This window comes from Octodon degus, unplaced genomic scaffold, assembly GCF_000260255.1.
Source record: "Octodon degus isolate 3935 unplaced genomic scaffold, OctDeg1.0 scaffold00036, whole genome shotgun sequence".
In the NCBI taxonomy this organism is placed as follows: Eukaryota; Metazoa; Chordata; class Mammalia; order Rodentia; family Octodontidae; genus Octodon; species Octodon degus.
Genome location: NW_004524612.1, coordinates 13,629,272 through 13,650,598, shown reverse-complemented (window position 1 = coordinate 13,650,598; position 21,327 = coordinate 13,629,272). Strand labels below are relative to the sequence as shown.

The window sequence follows — 21,327 nt, the reverse complement described above, 5'->3', positions numbered from 1 at the left end:
GAGGAATAAGAAAAGATCAGCATATCTGACTACATGGCAGTAAAATGAAAACATTTTTTGCATAGAATAAAATCCACCATATGCACAATGAAAAATCAAATGACAAAATGAAAAAAAACCAAACAACTCAACATATACCACAGACAAAAAACTACTCTACCAAATTTATATAGAGCTTTTAAAAATCAAAGCAACAGGTGTCTGGGAGACCTCAAAGGTAGGACTTTTCTTCGCACACCTGAGGCTGCTGTGACAGCTCTGCAGCTGTCATCATGCCACAGAATGAATATGTTGAATCACACCGTAAATGCTATGGGTACCGCTTGGATTACTATAAGAAAAAGAGAAAAAAGGGAAGTTGAGAGGCTTATGAACATTCAAATAAGGCAAAAAAAAAAAAAAAAAAAAAAAAAAAAAAAAAAAAAAGATTGACCTGAAGGCTGAGCTCTACCACAGACAACGCCATGAGGAGAAAATACAAATGAAGAAGACTATCAAGATGCATGAAAAGAGAAACACCAAACAAAAGAATGATGAAAATACTCTACAAGGAGCAGGACCTGCGTACCTGCTAGGTAGAGGACAGTCTCGTGCAAAAGTATTTTTCAACATGATTAAACAAAACAAAAAGAAAAGGCAGGAAAATGGGAAGTTCCTCTGCCCAAAGTTCATGCCCAAGGAGAAACAGAAGTATTAAAAGTTATTTGAACTGGAAAGAGAAAAAAGAAGGCATGGAAGAGGATGGTTACTAAAGTCTTCTTTGTTGGAGATGGCTTTACAAGAAAACCACCTAAATATGAAAGATTCATTAGGCTAGTGGGCTTACGCTTTAAGAAAGCCCATGTAACACATCCTGGACTGAAAGCCACCTTTTGCCTGCCAATACTTGGTGTAAAAAAGAATCCTTCATCGCCACTGCATACAAGTTTGGGTGTTGTTTCCAAAGGACTAGTGATTGAGGTGAACATGAGCGAGTTGGGCCTTGTGACACAAGGCGGGAAGGTTATCTGGGGTAAATATGCCCAGGTGACCAGCAACCCTGCAAATGATGGACGCGTCAGTGCAATCTTACTAGTCTCACAGACACTTCATACAATAACTTCTTACACTTATTGAAGACTACAGCCCAGTCAGGAAAACCATAACTTGAATACTGCCGAACCACTCTCACGACTGCATTCATCAAGAGAACTATTTCTTACCTTGTAAAAATATTAAAGTGGCCCAGTTTTACAAATTGGTCTTTTATTAAGGGTCTGCTAAGTGTTTACATGTTAGTGAGATTGAACCATTTAACAAAGTAAACATAAGTCTTTGTATTAAAGAGTGGGCACTCAGCAACACAGATCTCTCATCCCTAAAAAGCCACCAGTATTTAAAGTCAGTGCAAACTTAATTTAGGGGTCTAGGGCTAGGAAATCTGCTGAAACCATTCTACCTCATCGTTTATCATTAGTCCTAAAAAAGTAATGTTTAAGTTTATTCTCAGTATAGTCTATTTATAATACTTTAAGAATGGCACTAGAAGTTTATTTAGATAATTCCAACTTAGATGTGCTGATGCCCTGAAAAGAAACTTTATTAGTAGTTAAATAATATAAGAAGGTTATATGTTAGGTGTGCATCTCAAGTTTTGTAATCTGAATTAAATTAAAAAAAAAAAAAGAAACAAAGGGCCAACAATGCTACAGAAACATTGGCCAAAGATCTGTACAATTTATAAAAAGATTTATAAGATGACCTTAGCAAATGGAAAGGTGTTCAGCTTTGCTGTGATCAATGCAATCTAAGGCCACACTGTGATGACACTTGTCATTCAGCAGTAAGGCCACAGTGGATGCCTGATAATAAAACATATTAGCAACACAACACTGTTGTTAGTTGGGGGAGGGGCTGCAAACTAGCCATGGCTTTTGCAGGAGAACTGCACACATGTATTTACCCTTTGACCCTTCAACTGTTTTTCTATGAATGTATCCAAAATATACACCTCTAAAAACCTCTTTCCCCCCAAACAAGACTGAGCTGTAAAACAATTAGCCTTAAAAACTGGAGAGCAAAACTCCACTCAGCTGATCCTTGCCTTACCTACCTCACAGAACAGCCACCAAGCAAGAGAACAGTGATGGCAGTGACTAAGAGTGATTAATCCGCCCATGAGTTTACAGCTAAATGTGGTGCTGGAAGGTGAAGCCTGGTTGGAGGAGGTGAGCCACTGGCCACACGGGCTAGGTGAGTCTGTCTCCCTCCTACCTCTCTAGATTCTTCGCTCAGCTTTCTGCTGCCCTGCCATAACCAAGCCTCCTCTGCCATGCCCACCTGCCGTGCCACCTTGCCTTGGTATCAGCCTACTGCGGATCGAAATAACTACAGATTGTGAGCCAAAACAAACCTTTCTTCCTTTAAGTTGTGGGTGTTGCATATATTGTACTCCAGCAACAAGAAAGCAACTGAGACAGAACAGGGAAGGCAGAAGATGGATTGGAACATTTCATTGTTTCAGAAATCAAGGTGGTGCTAAAATAAAAAGAAAAGAAAAGAAAAGGAAGGAAGGATGGAAGGAAAGGAAGGAAGGAAGGAAGGAAGGAAGGAAGGAAGGAAGGAAGGAAGGAAAGGAGTTGAAAGGGAACTATCACAAGAAACACAAAATCTAGCTGAAGATGTCTCTACCTGCCAAATCTGGGACAATTTCAATACTAAAATACTTAAGTATGTTCAGGTTTAGGTCTAAAAGTCTCCCCCAGAGTCTCATGTGCTCACAGGTGGGACATTCAGGTTGGATCATGATTACTGAACTCATCAATGAATTAACCCATTGATGAGTTCATAGCTGAAAGGGCTATTATGAGATGAGGCCCAGCTGGAGCAAGCAGGTCACTGGGCCATACAGCGAAGGGCGTATCTTGTCCCCAGTCCCTTCTCCTCTCTCTGATCCTTGATTGCTGCAAGGTGAGTGGCTTTTCCTCCATGATGTTCCTGCTTCAGAGCCAGATAGCCATGGACCAAACCCTCTGGGACTGTGACCTGAAGGAAACCTTTCTTCTTTTAAATTGTGTGTGTTGGGTATTTTGTCTCAGTAATGGAAAGGTGACTAACACTGTGTAATAATGTAAGCATAACTCCTAAGACAGGAATTCATGGGCCCCTACTCATAGAGACAGACAGGTCGGGGGAAGGGACAGCTCTTCCAGGAGCCCTGGAGTTACAGTAGCATTGATGTCAGCATATTATAATCATGGTAAAGACTGGGTCAGGCAAGAATCATCAGTAGATATTGTCTTTAAAGGTCATGAAGAGTCACTTTGATGAAGACACTTATTCACTTATTCTTTGTTCATTACAAGTAGGGGGACATTCAGTGCTTATCCACTAGGGAGTTCGGAAAGCACATTTACTGGGTGATCCAAAGTAACATTGCTTAGGAGGGACTTGGTGGGCATCACGGGAAGCAGTCACCATCACCAAAACACATAGAAATGGGGGAAAGCACAAGATCATCATCCTAGTTTTGAAAAGTCAGCTAAGCAGAACCATCATAGGCATAAAATACAATAAAAAGTGAAAGAGACCTGATAGCCAAGTGCAGTACCGAGCCACAAACTGGACCTGTGCTGGAAGGAGAAGGAAACCCTTTGTGGGTATTACTCAGTCAGTCAACAAAAGTGGAGTATAAACAGTTGATTAGACAAATTATCAAACTAAATTCATGAAAAATTTAAGCATTCTATTCTTATGAAATACATGGTTTAGAGATAAAGGATAATAATATACAATATTTGTAGTTACACTCATGTTCTAGTAAAAATTGTGTGCATGTGTACTGCAGACACACACATATATATGTGCATGATAACACTCAGGGTATATAATCTTGCAGTGAAAATCTTTATGCGTGAAATGTTATACACGTGATTTTCTTAAGATAATTTCTTAACAATTAATATAGTAGATTAAACTTTAAGAACATCTTAATTTTCTGCTTAATTAATAAGTTACCAACAAGGTATATAAATTACTCTTCAATCCACACAGCATATAAATATACACAGGATAAATATATTTTTAAGTTTAACTCAAGGGATCTCCATGTTTTGTCCTGTACACTTACAAATCATGCAAGGGCTGAGGGCAGTGCTCTGTGATACAGCATGCGCCTAGCACGCAGGAGTCCTTGGTTCAATCCCAGCATCAAAACTCAAGCCAGATACACAACAGCAATGAAACGTGGTTAATGAGACTCCGGCCTCTGCCAGAAGTCTTTGGAAATAGCAGGTTTCCTGTCAGCTGTCTGGAGATGGATCTTCTTTCCTAGCCTCTTGCTCTACCCTGTCCCCATTTCCCCAAGAGCAGAGCAGCTGGGATGACAGTCCAAATCTTTACCCATAGAGGTGGCCAGACATTGAGAAACTGTGGAAGGGTTGCACCCAAGTAAGAGAGGCTGAGGCCATCCCAGTGTGAGACGTGTGAGGGTAGCTGAGAGGGCACCCTCCAGGGTCCTCCTTGTGCCCCTGGTGGCCTTGATTCCCCTCTGCCCATCAGCTCCTGCATCCAGGACTCAAAGCTCCTGTTCTCAGTATCTGGATTTATTTCCCACATACTTTCAACCCCTAATTTAATTGTATTTTATGCTTGTTTTATTTGGTCCTTGGGGATTCCTCTTATCATCTTTCAGCTTAAGCAATGCCTTTACCCATGTGTTTGTCATTCACCTAATAGCTAAATTTCATGGCTGAAAAATATTTCTAGGTTGATAATGCTAGAAACAGAAGCATTAAGTTTACTCTTCTCTGTTTCCATTTTTTAAAAATGTAATGAAGTACTGGATCTTGCCTCCAGATTGTCTTCACAACAACTCCACGAACTTCACAACTCTAAAGTACCACTTTCATGGACAACACGAGTGAGGTCCAAAGTCATTAGGAAGCTTGCTGACTAGAAGGCAGCATAGCAGTGGGGAAGCCAAGAACTGAACTCAGAAGTCTTCCCCAGCGTACTTGCTGCAACTCGATGCAAGAAGCAAACGCTCTGCAAACTACTGAGAGTCCCTGACTCCGCACCCACAAGGCAAGGCTGTAAAAGGGAGGACGGAAAGGCCTGTGACCAAGCGTCCAGGGCACCAAGGGCACTGACCATAGCCAGTGTCACCTTGGGTTGCATCCTAGGACTCTTCAGCACCTGAAGCCACAGTCCCCAAACACTGCGCTGGAAGCCAAGATGCCAAGTCAGCAAGAACACTTGGGCAAAGGCCACCTTGAACAGACCTTGTGGAAGATGCCAGGTGCCCAGCCTCGGGTCACCCTGAGCAGATCTTGTGGGGAAGGAACAGAGGAAGACACCAGGTGCCCAGCCTCAGAGTCATAGCTCAGACATCAGTCCTGCAGCAACGTCTTCTCTGAGCTTCCAACCTCAGCAAGTTTACTGCTGCCTGTGTTCCCTGTGCTCTGTTACTCATTTCTTTATGGACTGCAGGAGCCTTTCCTTGTTTCTCCGGCTGCATGCTTGCGCAGGTTTGAGGCAGAGCTTACCTCTGTCTTATTCTCCGCTTTTACCAAAGCCCCCAATGTGGTGGCAGGCACAGAAGAGGGCTCAACAAACACAATTTTGAGTGATTCTGTACTCTGCCTTGTGGCTGCGGTGTTACGCCTGCACCTGGAGCCTTGGGAGCACCTCTCCAGGGACTGAGGGCAGGGAGCCTGACTGGGGAGCACTCCCACTTCTGTTGTCCCATCTGCCCCTTCCAAGTAGCCTGTGGCTGAGGTGGAGCGGGCAGTCTTCTGATTCAACGAGAGCAAATGGAGTTGGTGTGGGCTTGGATGTGTGCACATGCCCGTGATGAGGTTTTTAATGCCAGATTAAAGTTGCAGAGCAGCTGGAAGCAAAGCTCCCTGAGTCTTGGCTCCTTCTCCCCAGTGACAGCTCCTAGGTAGCCTTTTGCTGACAGCAGTAATGTGTGTGTGTGTGTACTAAGTGTATGTGCAAGGGCACATGGCTGTGGGAGTAAGGACTTAAGTGAGGGCTGGTAAGGCTTGCACCTCACACCACCAGCCCCTCATCCATCTGCCCACAGTTTACAGCTTCCTCAGGGTGGCTACAAGGCTATGATCCCTTTCCCATACAGTGCCTCCTCCAGAGAGGTGGGCTGGAATTCCCTGGTGGCCTCCTTGTGGGTGTGACTGAAGCCTGCCAGGGCCTCTTCCGGCACTGTGAGCAGAGACCCTCTTGGCCCCTGGCCTTGTTTCTCTCCAGGCTTGGTGGCTCCTCTGCTCTCCCTTGTGACGGCCTCCTCCCTGTTCCGGCTCCAGGGCCAATTTCATCGCCTCCCTGTTTACAGCCTTTGCAGGCAGGGACTCTGGGATGATTTAATTCAAGCAAGGCCGACACCAGCCTTCAGCAAGCACCTCCCCCAACCCTAGCCCTCTCTAAGTAAGAGGGCCTTAAACCAACTATCATTAACAAGTGGGAATTAACAATGACCGCTGCCAGTACTGTGAGAGGTAGCTCAGGGACAGGAAGTGACACCTGCCAGATCTGGAGCTCAGCTCTCTCCAGACGAGGGGCTCATGAGTATCTGGCCATCATCCCTGCACTGACATCTCAGCTCCATAACTCACATCCCTTCCCCGTCCCCAAAGGCATCATCTCTTCTTCCCAATCCCTGGACTTCCTGCTCCCCAGCACTGAGCCCCCGACCTTGCGGACTTTCAATTCACCTATGTCTGGAATGCTTTAGCTATTTGCTACATGAGCTTCATTCCCTTTAATGAGAACATAATTCAAAGCATTTGTGAGGCTGAGCCCTTTGAGAGCACAAACTCATTGTACTCACATTACGCCGAGATTGTTCCAGTCAGGGAATGGATGAACACGCAGACACAAAGAATGAGAAAAGCGGAAGACGGAGTTGTGATTTACTAGGTCGACTGAATGGACAGGAACCTGGATGCTTCCCTTGCACTGGGCCAAGCAGGGTCACCCCTGCAGGAGAACTTCCTCCCCTGCCCCGTCCCCCATGCCTATCCCTGTGCCTTCAGTGCTGCTGATCTCAGAAGTGATTCCAGTGTTGAAGGACTATAGGCTGAGAGAGTAAGAAGGGAGTCCCAGAGTCCACGTCTGTCATGGCACAAGGGCTCAGGGACAGTGACTGACCCAGCAGCTGGGTGGCGGTGCCTCGATGCCCAGGAATGTGGAGCAAGACCCAAATATGCATGCGGAGTATCTGCAGAGTTGCACACCTCACTAGGGAAGGCCACAGAGCTGGGACAAGACCTGTCCTTCCTGGCCGGGCATTGTTTATGCCCCTCCCAAGTCTGCCACCTCCCTGAGGTTGGGGGGCCCTCTCCCAGACCATCTCTGTACAGAGCTGATGTCACAGTGGGTATTCAGTGACACAGCTTTCTGACCCTTTAAGGCCTGTAGCCTTCATTAATTGTTACCCTCTGCCTTCGCAGTCATGAGCTCATTTTTATTAAAAGATGAAGACAATATGGTTTAAATCTGGTTTATTTTTAGAGTTCTTGGTGCCTACGGAGTGTGGATGCCTGGAGCTTGCAAAGGTTTAAAGATGCAGATGCACAAGAAGCCCACAGAGGCCTGGGGCTTCAACTCACTGCCAAGGAAGGAATGGTGGGAGGCAGGGCAGAGGCTCCAAGATTAAGGCTCTGCTTCCCTCTCCTCTACAGTGCTACAGCAAGGGCTATCATGTTCCTCTTCTCCAGATGAAGTGTGTATAGGGCTTGGGTGGGTGGGGGGGTATTTTTTCCCACCCTGGTTCCAGGTATCACTCAGAATGCTGCTGTAATTCTGCAGCTCTCTGACATGAGGCAGTATCTGGCTCTTGGTTGTGCATAAAAAAACCCAGAACTTTGGATGTGCCCGAAGCTAGGAGTACCTGAGTGAGATGCATGCATGTGGCTGGGTGGCTGGATGGCCGAGGAGATCCCCATGTCCTTAGGTGCAGGTGTCGCAAGACCACAAGGAGGTGGAAAGGCCCGCATGGCAGGTGCATGCGCACATTCTCACTTTCTTACTCTTTCTTGTTTTTTTGATTTCAGGATTGAGGACAGAAGGGAGTGGGTGTGGATGGCGACATTGGAGAAGACAAGGGTTGATCAAAAACTATTGACATAGCTTTTCTGTTACAGTAAAAGACATTGCTATGAGTTATCCCTGAGAATATTCCGCCTCACTTTGAACACATTTATCCCATCATTCTTGCTGCTTTCTGAGGCAGCTCTGGAAGTCCACTTTCGTGTCTTTACAAGGGGTGATGAGAAATAGAGTAAATGCTGCTGCTGGGTGCTGTCCAGCGAAAGGGCAGGCCCATAATGACACAATGAGCCTGGTGTGTCCACATTGTGGCATGTCCTCAACCACCTTATTCACTGGGCCTGCCCCTGGGGGGCTACTGGCTCCACTCTAAAGTCAAAGGGACCACGAAAGGTCAATATTTTGAACACATTCAGGGCATCGAGGTATCCATGGCAGTGCAACGAAAGACATTCACAAAAGAGGACTCCAGAGCTGCTTCAGACAGGGGCAAGAGTGATGGGATAAGTGTGTTTGAAGTGAGAGGGGGCATTTTGAGGAGGACTAATGACAATATTTATTTTACTGTAATAAATATATTTTTAAAATTAAATATTTACTGCATTGTATTTTTTAAACATTGAAACTTCCATCCTCTGAGGGACACAACTAGAATGGAATGCTTCACGAGGGAGCCAACATCTAAGACTCTAAGCCAAGCTTAAGGCCATAAGAGACCCCCAACTAGGACAAGGGAGGGCTTCAGTCCCTGTCAAAAGCCAGCCAGCCCCACAGAGTTCCTAGGGATGGCGCTGCCAGGCTTGAGTTTTCATGTGGCTATCACTGTCCAAATGGCAGGCAGTGTGCTTAAGGAAAAACAAACCAAAAAGCCTTTAAAGGCCAGTGTTGCAAGCCCAGACCCATAACACAGAAGCCAACAGTCCTGAAAGCACTTCTGTTCCTCCCATACCCGAGGTCAGAATGCCCAACTCACAATACCCAACTTGAACACCGAAGGACAGCTGCAGTGGCGGAATTCCTTGTTTTCTTTTTAAAGCCTTTCCTCCCCAGAGCCATGTAGAGAGTTTTATTGAAGATGCACCTTTCAGGACATAGCTCTGGTGGTGACTGACTCTCTTGGGTTGATTTTTCCCCCTAGTACTGGGGATTAAACCCAGGACCTTTGTACTAAGCTACATCCTCAGCCTTTTTTATTTTCTGAAATAAGGAACTGCTAAGTAATCTCTAAGTAAGTGGACTGGGATGAGCTCAAACTTACGATCTTCCTGCTTCAGCCTTTCAAACTTCTGGAATTATAGGGGTACACCACCACGCCACCACAACTCTTCGGGGTGGACCTTGGGTCACCCCTCCTGTTGGGGGTGGAAAACGGACCAGAGCTGCTAACTAACTAGCAGCTCATTTAACTGTGGTCACTGAGGCTGGCTTTCTTTTGGCTGACCAAAACGGCAGTTGGTTCCCTCTTTCCACTTCCTGGGGCTGCACTCTTCCATTGGGCATGAGGGGGAGAGACAGATTCGAGGAAAGGAATAAAAGGCTTTTCTGTGGGCACTTCAAGGAACATATTTTGATGATTATCTTCAGCAGAGTTCACAGAGTGAGTTTTCAAAACTGCCAATTGGGTCAGGAAAACTAAGGATTTCAGAATCTTCTCAGGAGCCAATGCTATATTTAAAGTTGCAGCAGAGCTATAGTTTAAGGTTGCAGAGCCTGTAATTAAGGTTGCAAAATTGTTTTCATTAGTCCCCGCCAGCCACTGCCCCTTCGGTGGGCTTCTTCTGTGGCTTCATCTGTGTCCCAGTGGAAATTCGCCTGCCCCTCTCCACTCCAGGGGGGCAGACGGCTCCACTGGGATTGCTCCTGCTCAGTGAGTCATGGCTCTCACCCTCTGTGGTCCTGCTGCTTCGCTCCTGCTCATCTCCTTTGGACCCCATTTCTAAGCTCCGTCTTCCTTCCTAAGCCCCACATCTGCTACCTGGGACAGGTGCTTCCTCTCCTGGTCCCTTCACTTCCCTCTGGATTCCCCGTCGCCCTCCTCTGTGTTCTTGGTAGGTGCAGAGCTTGGAAGCAAATCCTCCAAGCTCTAGGTGCTGTGCAATATTTTATTAGATTCAATTTATGTACTGTGTGAACACTTGGGACTGAACACAGAAAATCAGAGCCTTCTTACTGAGCTATATGCCCAGTATCCCCGACCCCTTTTTGGAAATTGTGGAGACAGGGTCTCTCTAAGCCACTCAACTGCCCAAGCCAGGCCTGAACCTGGAATCCTCCTGCCTTCACCTCTCTGAGTGCAGGGATTACAGACGTGGGCTACCCAGCCTGGGCTTGCTCTTGAGTGCCAGGAGCAATCCTTAGCCACTGTGACAATCCCATGTGTCCACCAATTTTTAAGTAGCCCTTCAAGGGGTGGGGTCACTTGTTTGGGGTCTTAGGCTTGTCACTCCATACAGCTGGGGACCTCATCATATCCATTCTAGTGAGGATAGCCTTTTCTCTACTCTCAGGCACCCCATACATTTAGAGAGATGAGACTGGGGCAGCTGCTAGTCTGATAAGTCTCTGTGGTCCCTTCTGGTCCCTCAAATTCTATGAGCTTTGCTTCTCATCACTTGAAGTTTGTGCAGCTTGTCCTTGGTTTCTCTTCCTTGTCTGAGCTTCTTGTCCCTGTGTACAAGGTAGAGAAAGAGAACGCCCTCCACTTCCCAGAGCTCTCCTGAAAGTCCAGGGAGCTGGTGCATGGAAGGAACCCAGCGCACTGGAAACGCTGGGTTAAGAGCCTGTGTGATTTTCATTAAGGTTATTTGTCTTTCTCCTCACTGCTGTCACCTGTCTCAGCCCCATCACTCTCAACACCAGTTTTCAAAGAAGCCCATTTTTCAAGACACATCTGATGGAACATTAGTTCTAAAATATTCTTAGTTCAAGTAAGTTGTGGAAATGCTACACACCCAGTTGCCATCACTGAGTGTCACACTGGCATGGCAAACAGTTTGAAAAGTCCCACAAAAAAGCCCATTTAAATCTCTATCTGTGTCTCAGACTTATTTGGAGGTAGAGCTTCCTGCCAACCTTGAATAACAACCCCCCCCAACCAATCTCAAGGAACTGATATTCAGAGATACACATCCTTGAAGTGACCATATGACCATGATGGGTTGTTTAAGCCTACTTGTCTCCTGCCATCAACTGGAGTGTCACCTTTAAAGGTGAAGCTTGGGGAGGTCTCTGACCCAGAGCCAACATGTCTCAGCTCCACATTGGCTCACTGTGTTCTACTTGCATGCCTCCACCTCTTATATTTGTACTGCTGCGCAGGCTCAACCTCCACTCTCAAAACCTGTAGCTCTCTCTGGACTTGGAAGCCAGTCTATAATCAGCCTATTTCTTCTCTGTAGCATGCGAGCATGTCAGAGAGTGGAGCAGAGCAGGCTTCAGCCAAGTCTTGTCCTTCAGATCCTTGCTTCTGATGCCTGAGCTTTCCCCCTCTCTGGCCACCCACCCTCTGAAGGTGAGCTCACTTCCTCCTGTTCTGAAAAGATCCAGACCATTAAGTCTCATCTCCTCATCTTCCACTGACTCTCTGGAGATGTCCACACCTCACAGGCAGGGTCAGGGAGAGAATGCAGGAAGACACCCTGACATGCATTCAGAGCAGCAGCATCCCTCAGCACTTGAGGTTTGTGCAGCTTGTCCTTGGTTTCTCTTCCTTGTCTGAGCTTCTTGTCCCTGTGTACAGGGTAGAGAAATAGAATGCCTTCCATATCCCGGAGCTCTCCTGAAAGTCCAGGGAGCTGGTGCATGGAAGGAACCCAGCGCATTGGACTCCTCAAAGCCTTCTAGAAACTTTTCCTAAGGGAGTAACTACACAATGAGGCAAAGACATATGTTAGAGATAATTACTGCATGCTGTGATAAATCTGTGGGAAAGCGTGTATAACTGCAACATCCATCAATAAAAAATTGCTTAAATAAAAATCACTGTACAGTCATACAACAGAACGTTATGCAGCCATTTAAAAGTAATGGAGATATATGTTTATTGTCTGGGAAAGATATCTATGTCCTTCTGTTGATTTAAAAAATTCCTTTAGTGCTGGGAATTGAACCCGGAGCTTTGTGCATAGTAAGGATGCACTCCACCCCTGAACTACTCCCCAGCCCCTTTTATTTAATTTTTTGAGGATATATGGCAGAATAACATAGATAGGCTCATCTAGCCTGTGAGAAAAGGTTCGTGTGTAAATATATACACTAAGGTTTCCAGAAGAACCTCCTTGAGGTGTGGTTGTACATGTGAGTGCTATTATTTGTTCCTTTTCTGATTTCTAAATGTTTTGGAAATAATGATTATGTGTCACAAGAAGATCGCTGCAGCTAGAAGTGTACCAGTCCGTGTCTGTCCACGTTTCCCCCCTTCATTAGGTCCCAGTGCAGAGACCCCCGGGCCCCAAGGCGAATCTCCACTCCCTGCCTCCTCATCGCCACACTGTACCCTTCCCTTCTTTTCTGTCCCTTTGCCTTCAAAGCAGTACACGCTGCGCTGACCTTGGGAGCCCTCACTTCTGTGTCCACAGACTTCCGTTTCTCTGCATCTTCTCAGGCCAGAGATGTAAAGACATTGGTTCAGTCTCCACCCCCGCGCTCCCCTTTGCAGCCTGGCTTTTTCCCCAGCAGTGATCCAGGCTGTTGGGGGTCAGCTGTCAACACATAGCTCACTTCCTCCCTTTGGCGCTCTCCCTTGCCCCACCATCGCCCTCCTGGTTCTCTACCTATGTGGATGACCTCTCCTCTCCCTCCCATTCCTTAAACATAGCAAGTTCCCAACTTAAGCTGAAGTCTGCAGGGGTTATCTTGAAGCAGCAGCCACTAACAGGCTGCCTCTTGGTACACTCTTCCAGGACTCGCCAAGGCCAACAGGACACAATCAGAGGTCCTTTCGATGGCACTCAAGGCCACCCCTGCTGCTCTGTCTCCACTCCAGGCAAATCTCTCTTCCCACCACCACTAAACACTTTTCCCCCAAGGTCCTCAAGGTCCAGCTCTCACCAACACTCTTCCTGCCTTTCCTGCCCAGCTGATCCAATTGCTCTGCTAGTCTTGATCATTCAGCTCTCTTCTTAGGCCTGCCTTCCTTGTCTCTGCTGCCCAGGTAGGAAGCAGCCTTGTTTCCCTTCCAGCTTGCACACCTACTCCCAAGGCAGGTAACCCATGCAACATATTGGCTGGACATCCTCCCTACCATTCTAGCTTGGGTGCAGCTGGACACAAAGGTATCTCATCTGAGCCACGAAGAAGGTGCCTGCAGGACTCCAGCTAGTGAGGCTGACATGACTGGAAATGTGGGTCAGGAGCTCAGAGAAGCAAGTCTTGTCCCACAGCCCGTTCCCACATGCATGATGGAAGAGACTGGAGAGACTTCTCAGAGGCAGAGTCTCGTAAGGACCCCAAAGTCCAGGTGCCATGGTATTCCAGAAGAGCAGCAAAGGAGCCAGTATGACCCCACACTCTCTCCTTGGCAGCTCCAGCATGACACTCACCATTCTTAGTCTCTTATAAATAATTTGGGGCCCAAATCTTAAGTATTCTGCCAAAGGACACTTTCTTGACTGTTAGACACCTTTAGATATACGAGCCCTTGCACCTGGCAGTTGGTCAGTAGTGTTAGTTAAAAGTGGTATCCTCATCAAACACCCATGTTAGCTTCCAAATGAGGATGCTTTGGGACAATTCATGCCTTTAAGTCCAGTGGGGGATCCAGATGTATACAAGGAGTAATGTCAGTGATCACCTTCAAGGGCCAGGGAAGAGGAAGACAGAGACCCTGCACCAACAAGCTCACACCCCGAGGCCACTGAGTGAGCCAGTCTACCTGGAGAAGGGGACAGAGGGTGAAAGAGGCCAATATCTGTCCCAGGACTGATGCTGAAGATGGGATAGGGCCAGGCTGACCCCAGGACTCCAGGGATGCCATCACACAGACACACAGACACACACACACACACACACACACACGCACACACACACACACACACACACACTGACCAACACAGGCAGAGCACAGATGAGTGGTACCGTCTGTCATGTTGCCCCGGGTGCCAATTCTCACACCCAGAACAGCTGCTATCCATGGAAACTGCTAAGCTATTCACCAATACTCATTGCAAAGCAGAACCCTTTTCCTGTCTCACAAATTAGCCCCTGGATAGGAGTTTTCCGCTACTAAACTGCCCCAGCTGGATGGCATGGTGACCATTTTTGTTGGGGAGTGACTGAGAGTTTGGCGCTGATCACTAGCAACCAACCCCACTGGCCAGCTGAAGTGGGCTGTCTGTAGCGCCAGAGCTTCAGGTCCTGCCTTGCAGTCCTGGTCCCCCCTAGAACCTGCGGTTGGGGGAAGAGGACCAGTCTGTCCACTCTTGAGTGGATGCACACTTCTCCGGGATTCCAGTGCTGGCCTTTTGCAGACCCCGTCTCTCCCTGCTTGCCCTCTGCTGTGCAGTATGGGCGCCGCTCTCTTTGTCTGCTTGCTCCTTGCTGGCCTGGCAGCACCAAGCAAGATTCTGCCCTGTTCCTGAGGGCAGGCAGCTAAGCGCACATCCCCTGGGGCCAAGGCCCACAGCAACACTGCTTCCCACTGTCCTTCTGCCCCCAAGTGGTGCTGGGCCTGGGCTCCTGGGTCTCAGAGACCACCCAGCAGCACAATGGGGCCCAGAGAGGGCAGGTGACAGAATTATGACCAGTGCCCAAGACTCTAAGTCAACCCAGATTACTTCTTGGGTCTATGAGGGCTCTCCTGTCAAGACCCTGTCACTGATGCTGTGGAAACAATTCCACATATGGCCATTAATGGCTCAGACAAGCCGGCAAGGAGCTCTGAGGTGGGCTTGTCACCAAGGGCTGATGGCAGCTGTGTGCCTCCTAGGGTTACATGTGAGAGGGGCCAGAAGCCAGACAGCTGCCTGGGAGGCTGGGAGGGCAGGGCTGGCTGGAAGTGCGCAGAGCAGAATGGGCCCTGGCACCCTGCCCTGGTGGGCTGTGCCACCCGATGGGTGTTTTCTTGTTTAAGTACCTTCGAGTCCATCATTCCTTCCAGCATAAAAACAGCACATCACCCTGCTTGTTTTGAGCAGGGGACCGTGACCTTTGCCAACAGGCGTAATTGAAGGTTGGCGGGGCCTGTGCAGGAGTGCAAGAAGCTGGCCTCTTTCCGGAAAAGGCCTCTCTAGAAGGGGCCCCGCCCTGCTCTGAGGGGCCCTTTGCTTTTCCCACTCCAGTCAAAAAAAAAAAATCTAACTTCTTTACAGATCCCAAAGCCAAATATTCGCTGCCCGGGCTTGCCAGTTCCTTCTCCGGTGGAGGTGGCGGCTCTTCCTGGCTGCCGGGCAAGGAGGAGCTCTGGGCACCATGCCAGCCTTCCCCTGAGGCTCTGCACACTGAAGGGCACTAGGATGGCATGGGAGACCACTGAGGGTTTCCAAAAAGCTGCCCTCCAAGCCTCAGTGCTGGGGTTCCGCTGGCACCTTGGGAGGCTGCTATTCTGAGCAAGGGAAGGAGATGAGAAGGCGGGGTTCTGCTTTCTGGGAGCCCCTGGACCTGAGGACACAGGTGTCACAGATGCTCATTCACTGCAGCTCTTTGTGCCTCTGTTTCACAGGCTACAGCCTTGTCTGTCTTTCCCTGTTGTATTTTTTCTTACAGCGTTTGTCTGGAATGTTGGTTGGGCCTGAACCACTCTGAGAATGTGCAGCATCTTACCACCTTGCCAAGGGCTAAGGCAGCCTGTGGCCTGTAGGCTGTGGTAAGATATAGCCTAAGCACTTGCCAGAACCTCTGGTAATAGTCTGCCCTAGGCCTGTGGACTGGGGAGGGGAGAGCTCAGAGATGTGGCAGCTAGGACTGGGCCCTCTGTGGGTGAGGTTTCCCTCAGCAGCCAAGAGCACTCCCCAGGGTTGATTATAACTTGTGTGCTTCATCCCAGACATGGTGAAGCCGTCAGGAGACACAGGCAGAAGGGGCCTGCCTGAAGAGAAGGAAGCAGCAGAGAGGCAGGGGGTTTCCTGGCCTAGAAGTCAGGAGCCCTGCTCTGTGGGACTGAAGCAAGTCAGTTCTGCACAGCCTCAACTGCATCATTTGTGGTGCCCAGTGCCGAATGAAAGTGAGAAATTCTTCGTTTAAAAGTTTCAAAGAAGGTCCGGATGTAGCTCAGTGGCACAGCACCTGCCTGGCAAGTGCAAGGCCCTGAGATCAGTCCCTGGTGGCAAAATCAATAAACAATAAATAAATATCAAGGAGATTTCAAGATGGCGCCACCAGAGCATGAAACCAAGTAGAGGGTCCTGTGAACTGTGTGGTGACAGGTCTACCAATCCAGCGCTACCTCTTTGGGCCTCAGTTTCCTCAGCTTACAGGGTGGGGGCTATGTTCATTCAGGACTTTCTCTTCCCAGCCTTCTCTTCAAAGGCGCCCTCAGGCTCCTGGGCAGGGCAAACTGCTGCTCTGGCTGCGCTGGCTTGGGAGGTCTGGGTCCGCCTCCCCCTCCCCAAGCCTTCATCAGCCACACTTGAGGGTATAGTTCAGAGCCCTGTAGATGGGGGCAAACGTCTATTTCAAATTTCAGCAGATCATGAGGTTCTCATGGCTAGAACCACAAGCATCTGTGGAGGCCACTACAACACCATGGAAAAGTTCCAGAGAGGACCCAAATTCCCTCAGGGGCCCTGTCCCATGCATGACTCCTGAGCCTGCTTCTACCTTAGCCTGAATATGAGCTTAAATGCCAAGTATGCTCTCCAGGAAGACTCTGGAACTGAAAGGCTGGCAACTCAGGACCTCGGGACCCTGGACCAAGGAACCATACTGGCTCTAATTTCTATCTCAAGAACAGGCTGTCAGGGTCACCATGGTGATGACCCCTGATTTAAGGACAGCTTAGTTCTGGCCCCCCCGCTGCTTTGTCCCTGGTCAGAGGGTAGGGAGGTCAGGCAGGGTTCAAAGGAAGAACGGGAAGGTGAAGAGGAGACTCCCAGGGCTGGGGGTGGCAGAAAGAGAGGCAGGGCTGCAGTAGCCTCCGGGACGGTCTTCAAGAAGGGACTCACAGGGTCAAGGACTGGGCTGGTGACACCTTTCTGTGCTGACTGTCCCAAGGGATTAAACTTTCCTGGACTTTAAATTTTTTGAGGGACAGAGCAACAACAGTGAAGGGCCAAGTGCAAAAAGGAGAGGGGTGCTGCGCTGGCTCTCCATTCCCTGTCCTCTCTGCATCCTCTTCCCCATTTACTCCAGGGCTCCTCCTTGTCCCCCTCAAGTCCCTCGCGCACGCTGCCTGCCTTCCCGCCGGCAGGAAAGGCGAGCCCGGGAGCGCTGGCCCGGATGGGGCGCGGCGGGTACTCCGGGTGGGGTCGCCCCGCAGCTCCGCTTACCTTTCATGGTCCTTGCAGCCGGAGCCTCGGGAGGGCCCCGCGCGGGCGGCTGGAGCCTGGCGGATGCAGCTGGCGGGTCCTCCCCGGGCACCGGGTCGCCGCCCTATGCGCCGCCCGCGGGCGTCATGCTGAGGACTAGGCGTGCAGCGGGAGGGGAGCGGGTGAGGAAGGCGCCGCGGGTCGCAGTGGGGACGCCCTGTCGGGCGCCTAGTGCCGCCGCCTACCCGAGCCCCGCGAGGTCCGCGCCGCCCCGCGCCCGGCGCCCGCCTCTCCGCCCGCGCGCATCCCTCCCTCCCTCCCTCGCTCGCCGCTTCCCTCCTTCCCTTCTTCCTTCCTTCCCTCCCTCCTCGTCACTCCTTGGGCCCCAGCCCAGATCAACTTCCTTGGTATTTTCAAAACTGCCGCGGCTGGGCCTCTTTGTGAGGCCGCAGTGAGGGCGCACGGGGGCGGGGCCCGGGGTCGCAGAGACTCGCGGCAGCTTCACTGTGGAGACCCGGACCACCTCGCGGCTGGGGGCTGGGGCGCAGACCCCGGGTTCTAGCTATGCACCTTTTCTCACCCAGCTGTGAGGTCTAGAGACAAGGACAGGGACTAGGAAGGGTTCCTGGGTTTCCAGCTCCTGCCCCAGTCGTTCAGCTTGCTCCGGTACTGCACCCGCCTCAGACTAGGATTCTTGGTCGCCCTAGGTGATGACCTCAAACACAGAGTTGACTCTTGTCATAAACGCTCCTCCTCCGTGTTACTGTTCAGTGAGTGACCAGTCTGTTGAGTACCTGCCAGGTCCCAGGCTGTGCCCTGAACTCAGAGGAAGGTGGGGCCAAACCCAGGAGATCGATCGCCCTGGTAAGGAAGGGGCAACTAAATCAGAACTGTACAGATGGAGGTGGTATGGAGGTTAGCACAGGAAAGCTCAGGGACAAAGGGGACCACGGGTGGGGACCACCCAACCTGGTCTGTCGGCTGCTGCAGTGGACCTCTGTTCCACACTCCGATGCTTCAGGCCACCACATTTAAGCTGGAGGGAAGCCACCCTGTGACAATGCACAGTAGAATAGAAAGGTCAGTTGTCTTCGATCCATTCCACCTTGCCCGACAGTTGGAGAAGTGCATTTTCTGGGTGATCTCAATATCCTTGAGGGAGGCAGGCCAGGGAGTGGGCTGCTTACTTCACAGGTGAGGAGACAAGTTCAGAGAGGACATTGCCTGCTTGGTATTGTAGGCCCAGAGAGCCACTCTCATCAGTCAGAGAAGGCTTTGCCTTAGAGCATCCCTGTGTATTTAACTTGTCTACCCCCTCACAGCAGCTGCGCGAGATAAGGAGCCTGGGCTGCTGCTGCAAAGACCCGGAAGCTTTCATTTCTGGCTGCAGATGAACCTTGGGAGGGCAAGGCAGGTCCCAGCCTTGCAGAGCAGATGGGGCTCTGGGGAGAAGAGCCCAGCTTTGTAGAGGGGCACAAAAAGGCTGGTGAAGTTAGGAGACAGCAGGGCCAAAGACCCGAGTGGTCAGAGCAAAGAAGACAGGAAGAGGAAGGTGTGACTGGAGCAGGGCTGAGTCTGAGAACAAGAGAGGAGGAAGACCCCTAGAGGTCAGCTAGGTTTTGAGAGACCACCTTCCAGTGTAGGGCATTTCTAGGCAGATCCTACCAACATCCAGAGGGGTGGCACCAGGGTCAACCAGAAGGCCCGCACCACTCTGGAGATCAGATTCGGAGGCGCAGGTGGCAGGCACTGGCTGGAGTGGGGTGGCGAGGAGCAAATTGCTTAGTACTGTTTTCACCCAGAATGCTGCCTAGTCTGTGGGCAGCTGGTCACATGCCCATGGCTTATGTGCAGGAAGGAAAGGGGGAAAGAGCAGGGCCCATCTTGAGTGCAGCTGACCTGCCTGTGATCTCAGCGCTGTGGGAGGCCAAAGCAGGAGAGTGGCAAGTTCCAGCCCAGGTGGTGCAGTTTAGCAACTCAGTAAGGCCCTGCCCAAAAATAAAACATGAATTTAAAAATGGTTGGGGATTTTGCTTAGTGTGAAGGCCTGGGTTTGATCCTCAGTACTGGGGAAAAGAAAGAGAAGGGTCATTTTAAAGGGGTAGAACTAGAAAATTGAAATCACAAGTGTGGCACTCCCCATGGGCTCAGGAAGGTGGAGCCCACCCCATGCTGCCTGGCTCATATCAGCCCCCTGCTGCAAAGCCCCCTAATGCACAATTTCTCTTCTTCTGACTAGAAACATCCCTCTTCCTCCTAAAACTCAGGACTGGCACCACCCCACCCCACCCCCCGGCAGCTCCTTTCCCACAGGGGCCCCAAATAGAGGTGCCCCTTGTGGGAGTTGGGTTTACACTCTTCAACTCTCCTCAGGATGTGGCACAGTGCTCAGTGCCCATGGAGGGCACTCACTTCCTTGTTGCCTAGCAACATAATGGTCTTACCTGTAACCGCCTGTCCATGTTGTGGCAAGTAATGTCTCAGGCAGAGCTGTAGAGAGAAAAGCAGCAACAGGATGGTCTATACAGTCACTGTCACCCTGTCCTCAGGGATGTGTTCTAAGGCCCTCGGGATGCAAGAGACCACAGATGGTACCAAACCCTATAAATACTTAAGTTTTTCTATACATACACACCTCTGATAAGCCCCAAGTTGTAAGCCAAGCACAGATGTACCAGATAAGCAGTAATGAGAGAACTAGATGCAAATTTGTGTGAATGTGCGCTCTCCCTTCTCTCTCTCTCTCTCTCTCTCTCTCTCTCTCTCTCTCTCTCTCTCTCCACCCCTCTCAAAATACCTTATTGTACTCTACATAAGAGCAGGCAGGTAGTAGACACAGTTAGGGGACACTGGCAAGAGGGACTATTCATATCCCAGGAGGGACAGAGCAGGATGGTGTGAGAATTCATTATGCCACCCAGAACTGCCTGCAATTTAAAGTGTATGAATTGTTTGGGGAAATTTCCATTTAATATTTATGGCTCACAGTGCGTGCAGCAGCTAAAAATGATGGAAAGCAAACCCACAGAAAAGGGAGAGCTACTGGGCCTAGCTGCACACAGCCACACCTAGGTCACTCCTGTACACACCCACCTCTCTGCATCTACACCTATACATATAGCCACACAGACAGACATTGCAAGGAGCTGGCTCACGAGGTTGTGTGGGCCAGCAGGTCCAAAAGCCCAGGGTGGGCCAGCAGGCTGGAGACCAGGAGGAAGATGTGAAGCTGCAGAGGTTGGCGACAGTGCAGAGGACCTGGGGGGATTGTTTCTTTTGCTTTTAGTACTGGGATGGAACCCCGGGCACTCTACAACAGAGCTCCATCCCTAGCCCTTCCTTCTTGGCATTCATTTAATTTTGAATCAGGTCTCACTAGGCTGGTCTTGAACTTATCACTCTCCTACCTCAACTTCCCAACTACTGTAGCTGGGATTACGGGTGTCACCACTGTGTCCCTCACCGTCATTTTCATTTTTTTCTTACATCCTTCAACTGCCCACCAAGGCCCACCACATTGTGAAAGGTGACCTGCTTTACTCAGTCTGTTGATCTAAGTGTTACTATCACCTAAAAAAACCACCTTCGCAAACACACGTAGAGCAGTGTGTGGTCAGATGCCTGGCACTTGGCCTAGCCAGGTTGACATAAAAAATTCACCTCACGAAGATCCATCACTGCTCTCTTCTTGCTGATTTGGTACACTCTGGTTTTCTTTCTGGATGTCTTCGGCTTTTCTGTGTTTTGGTTCCTGCTATTCAGTATCTCTCCTATATTCTAAGGAAAGGAGCGTACTTGTTTTAGTATAAAAATAACAGTTTTTCTGGATGGATGTGGAAGGCATGGTATGCTGAGTAGTGTAGCAGGAGATAAGGCTGCA

The 21,327-nt window shown here is 49.6% G+C and overlaps 1 protein-coding gene across 1 annotated transcript in view; it reads right to left on the bottom strand.

Moving 5' to 3' along the window:
- The window catches only part of Scara3 (scavenger receptor class A member 3), a 36,073-nt gene extending 18,352 nt beyond the window's left edge, over positions 1 to 17,721 (bottom strand). The window contains exon 1 of the mRNA XM_004630690.3: positions 17,469 to 17,721. Coding sequence (XP_004630747.1) covers positions 17,469 to 17,475 — 7 coding nt within the window. The 5' untranslated portion in view covers positions 17,476 to 17,721. The remainder of the gene's footprint in view (positions 1 to 17,468) is intronic.
- Between the last annotated feature and the right edge of the window lie 3,606 nt (positions 17,722 to 21,327).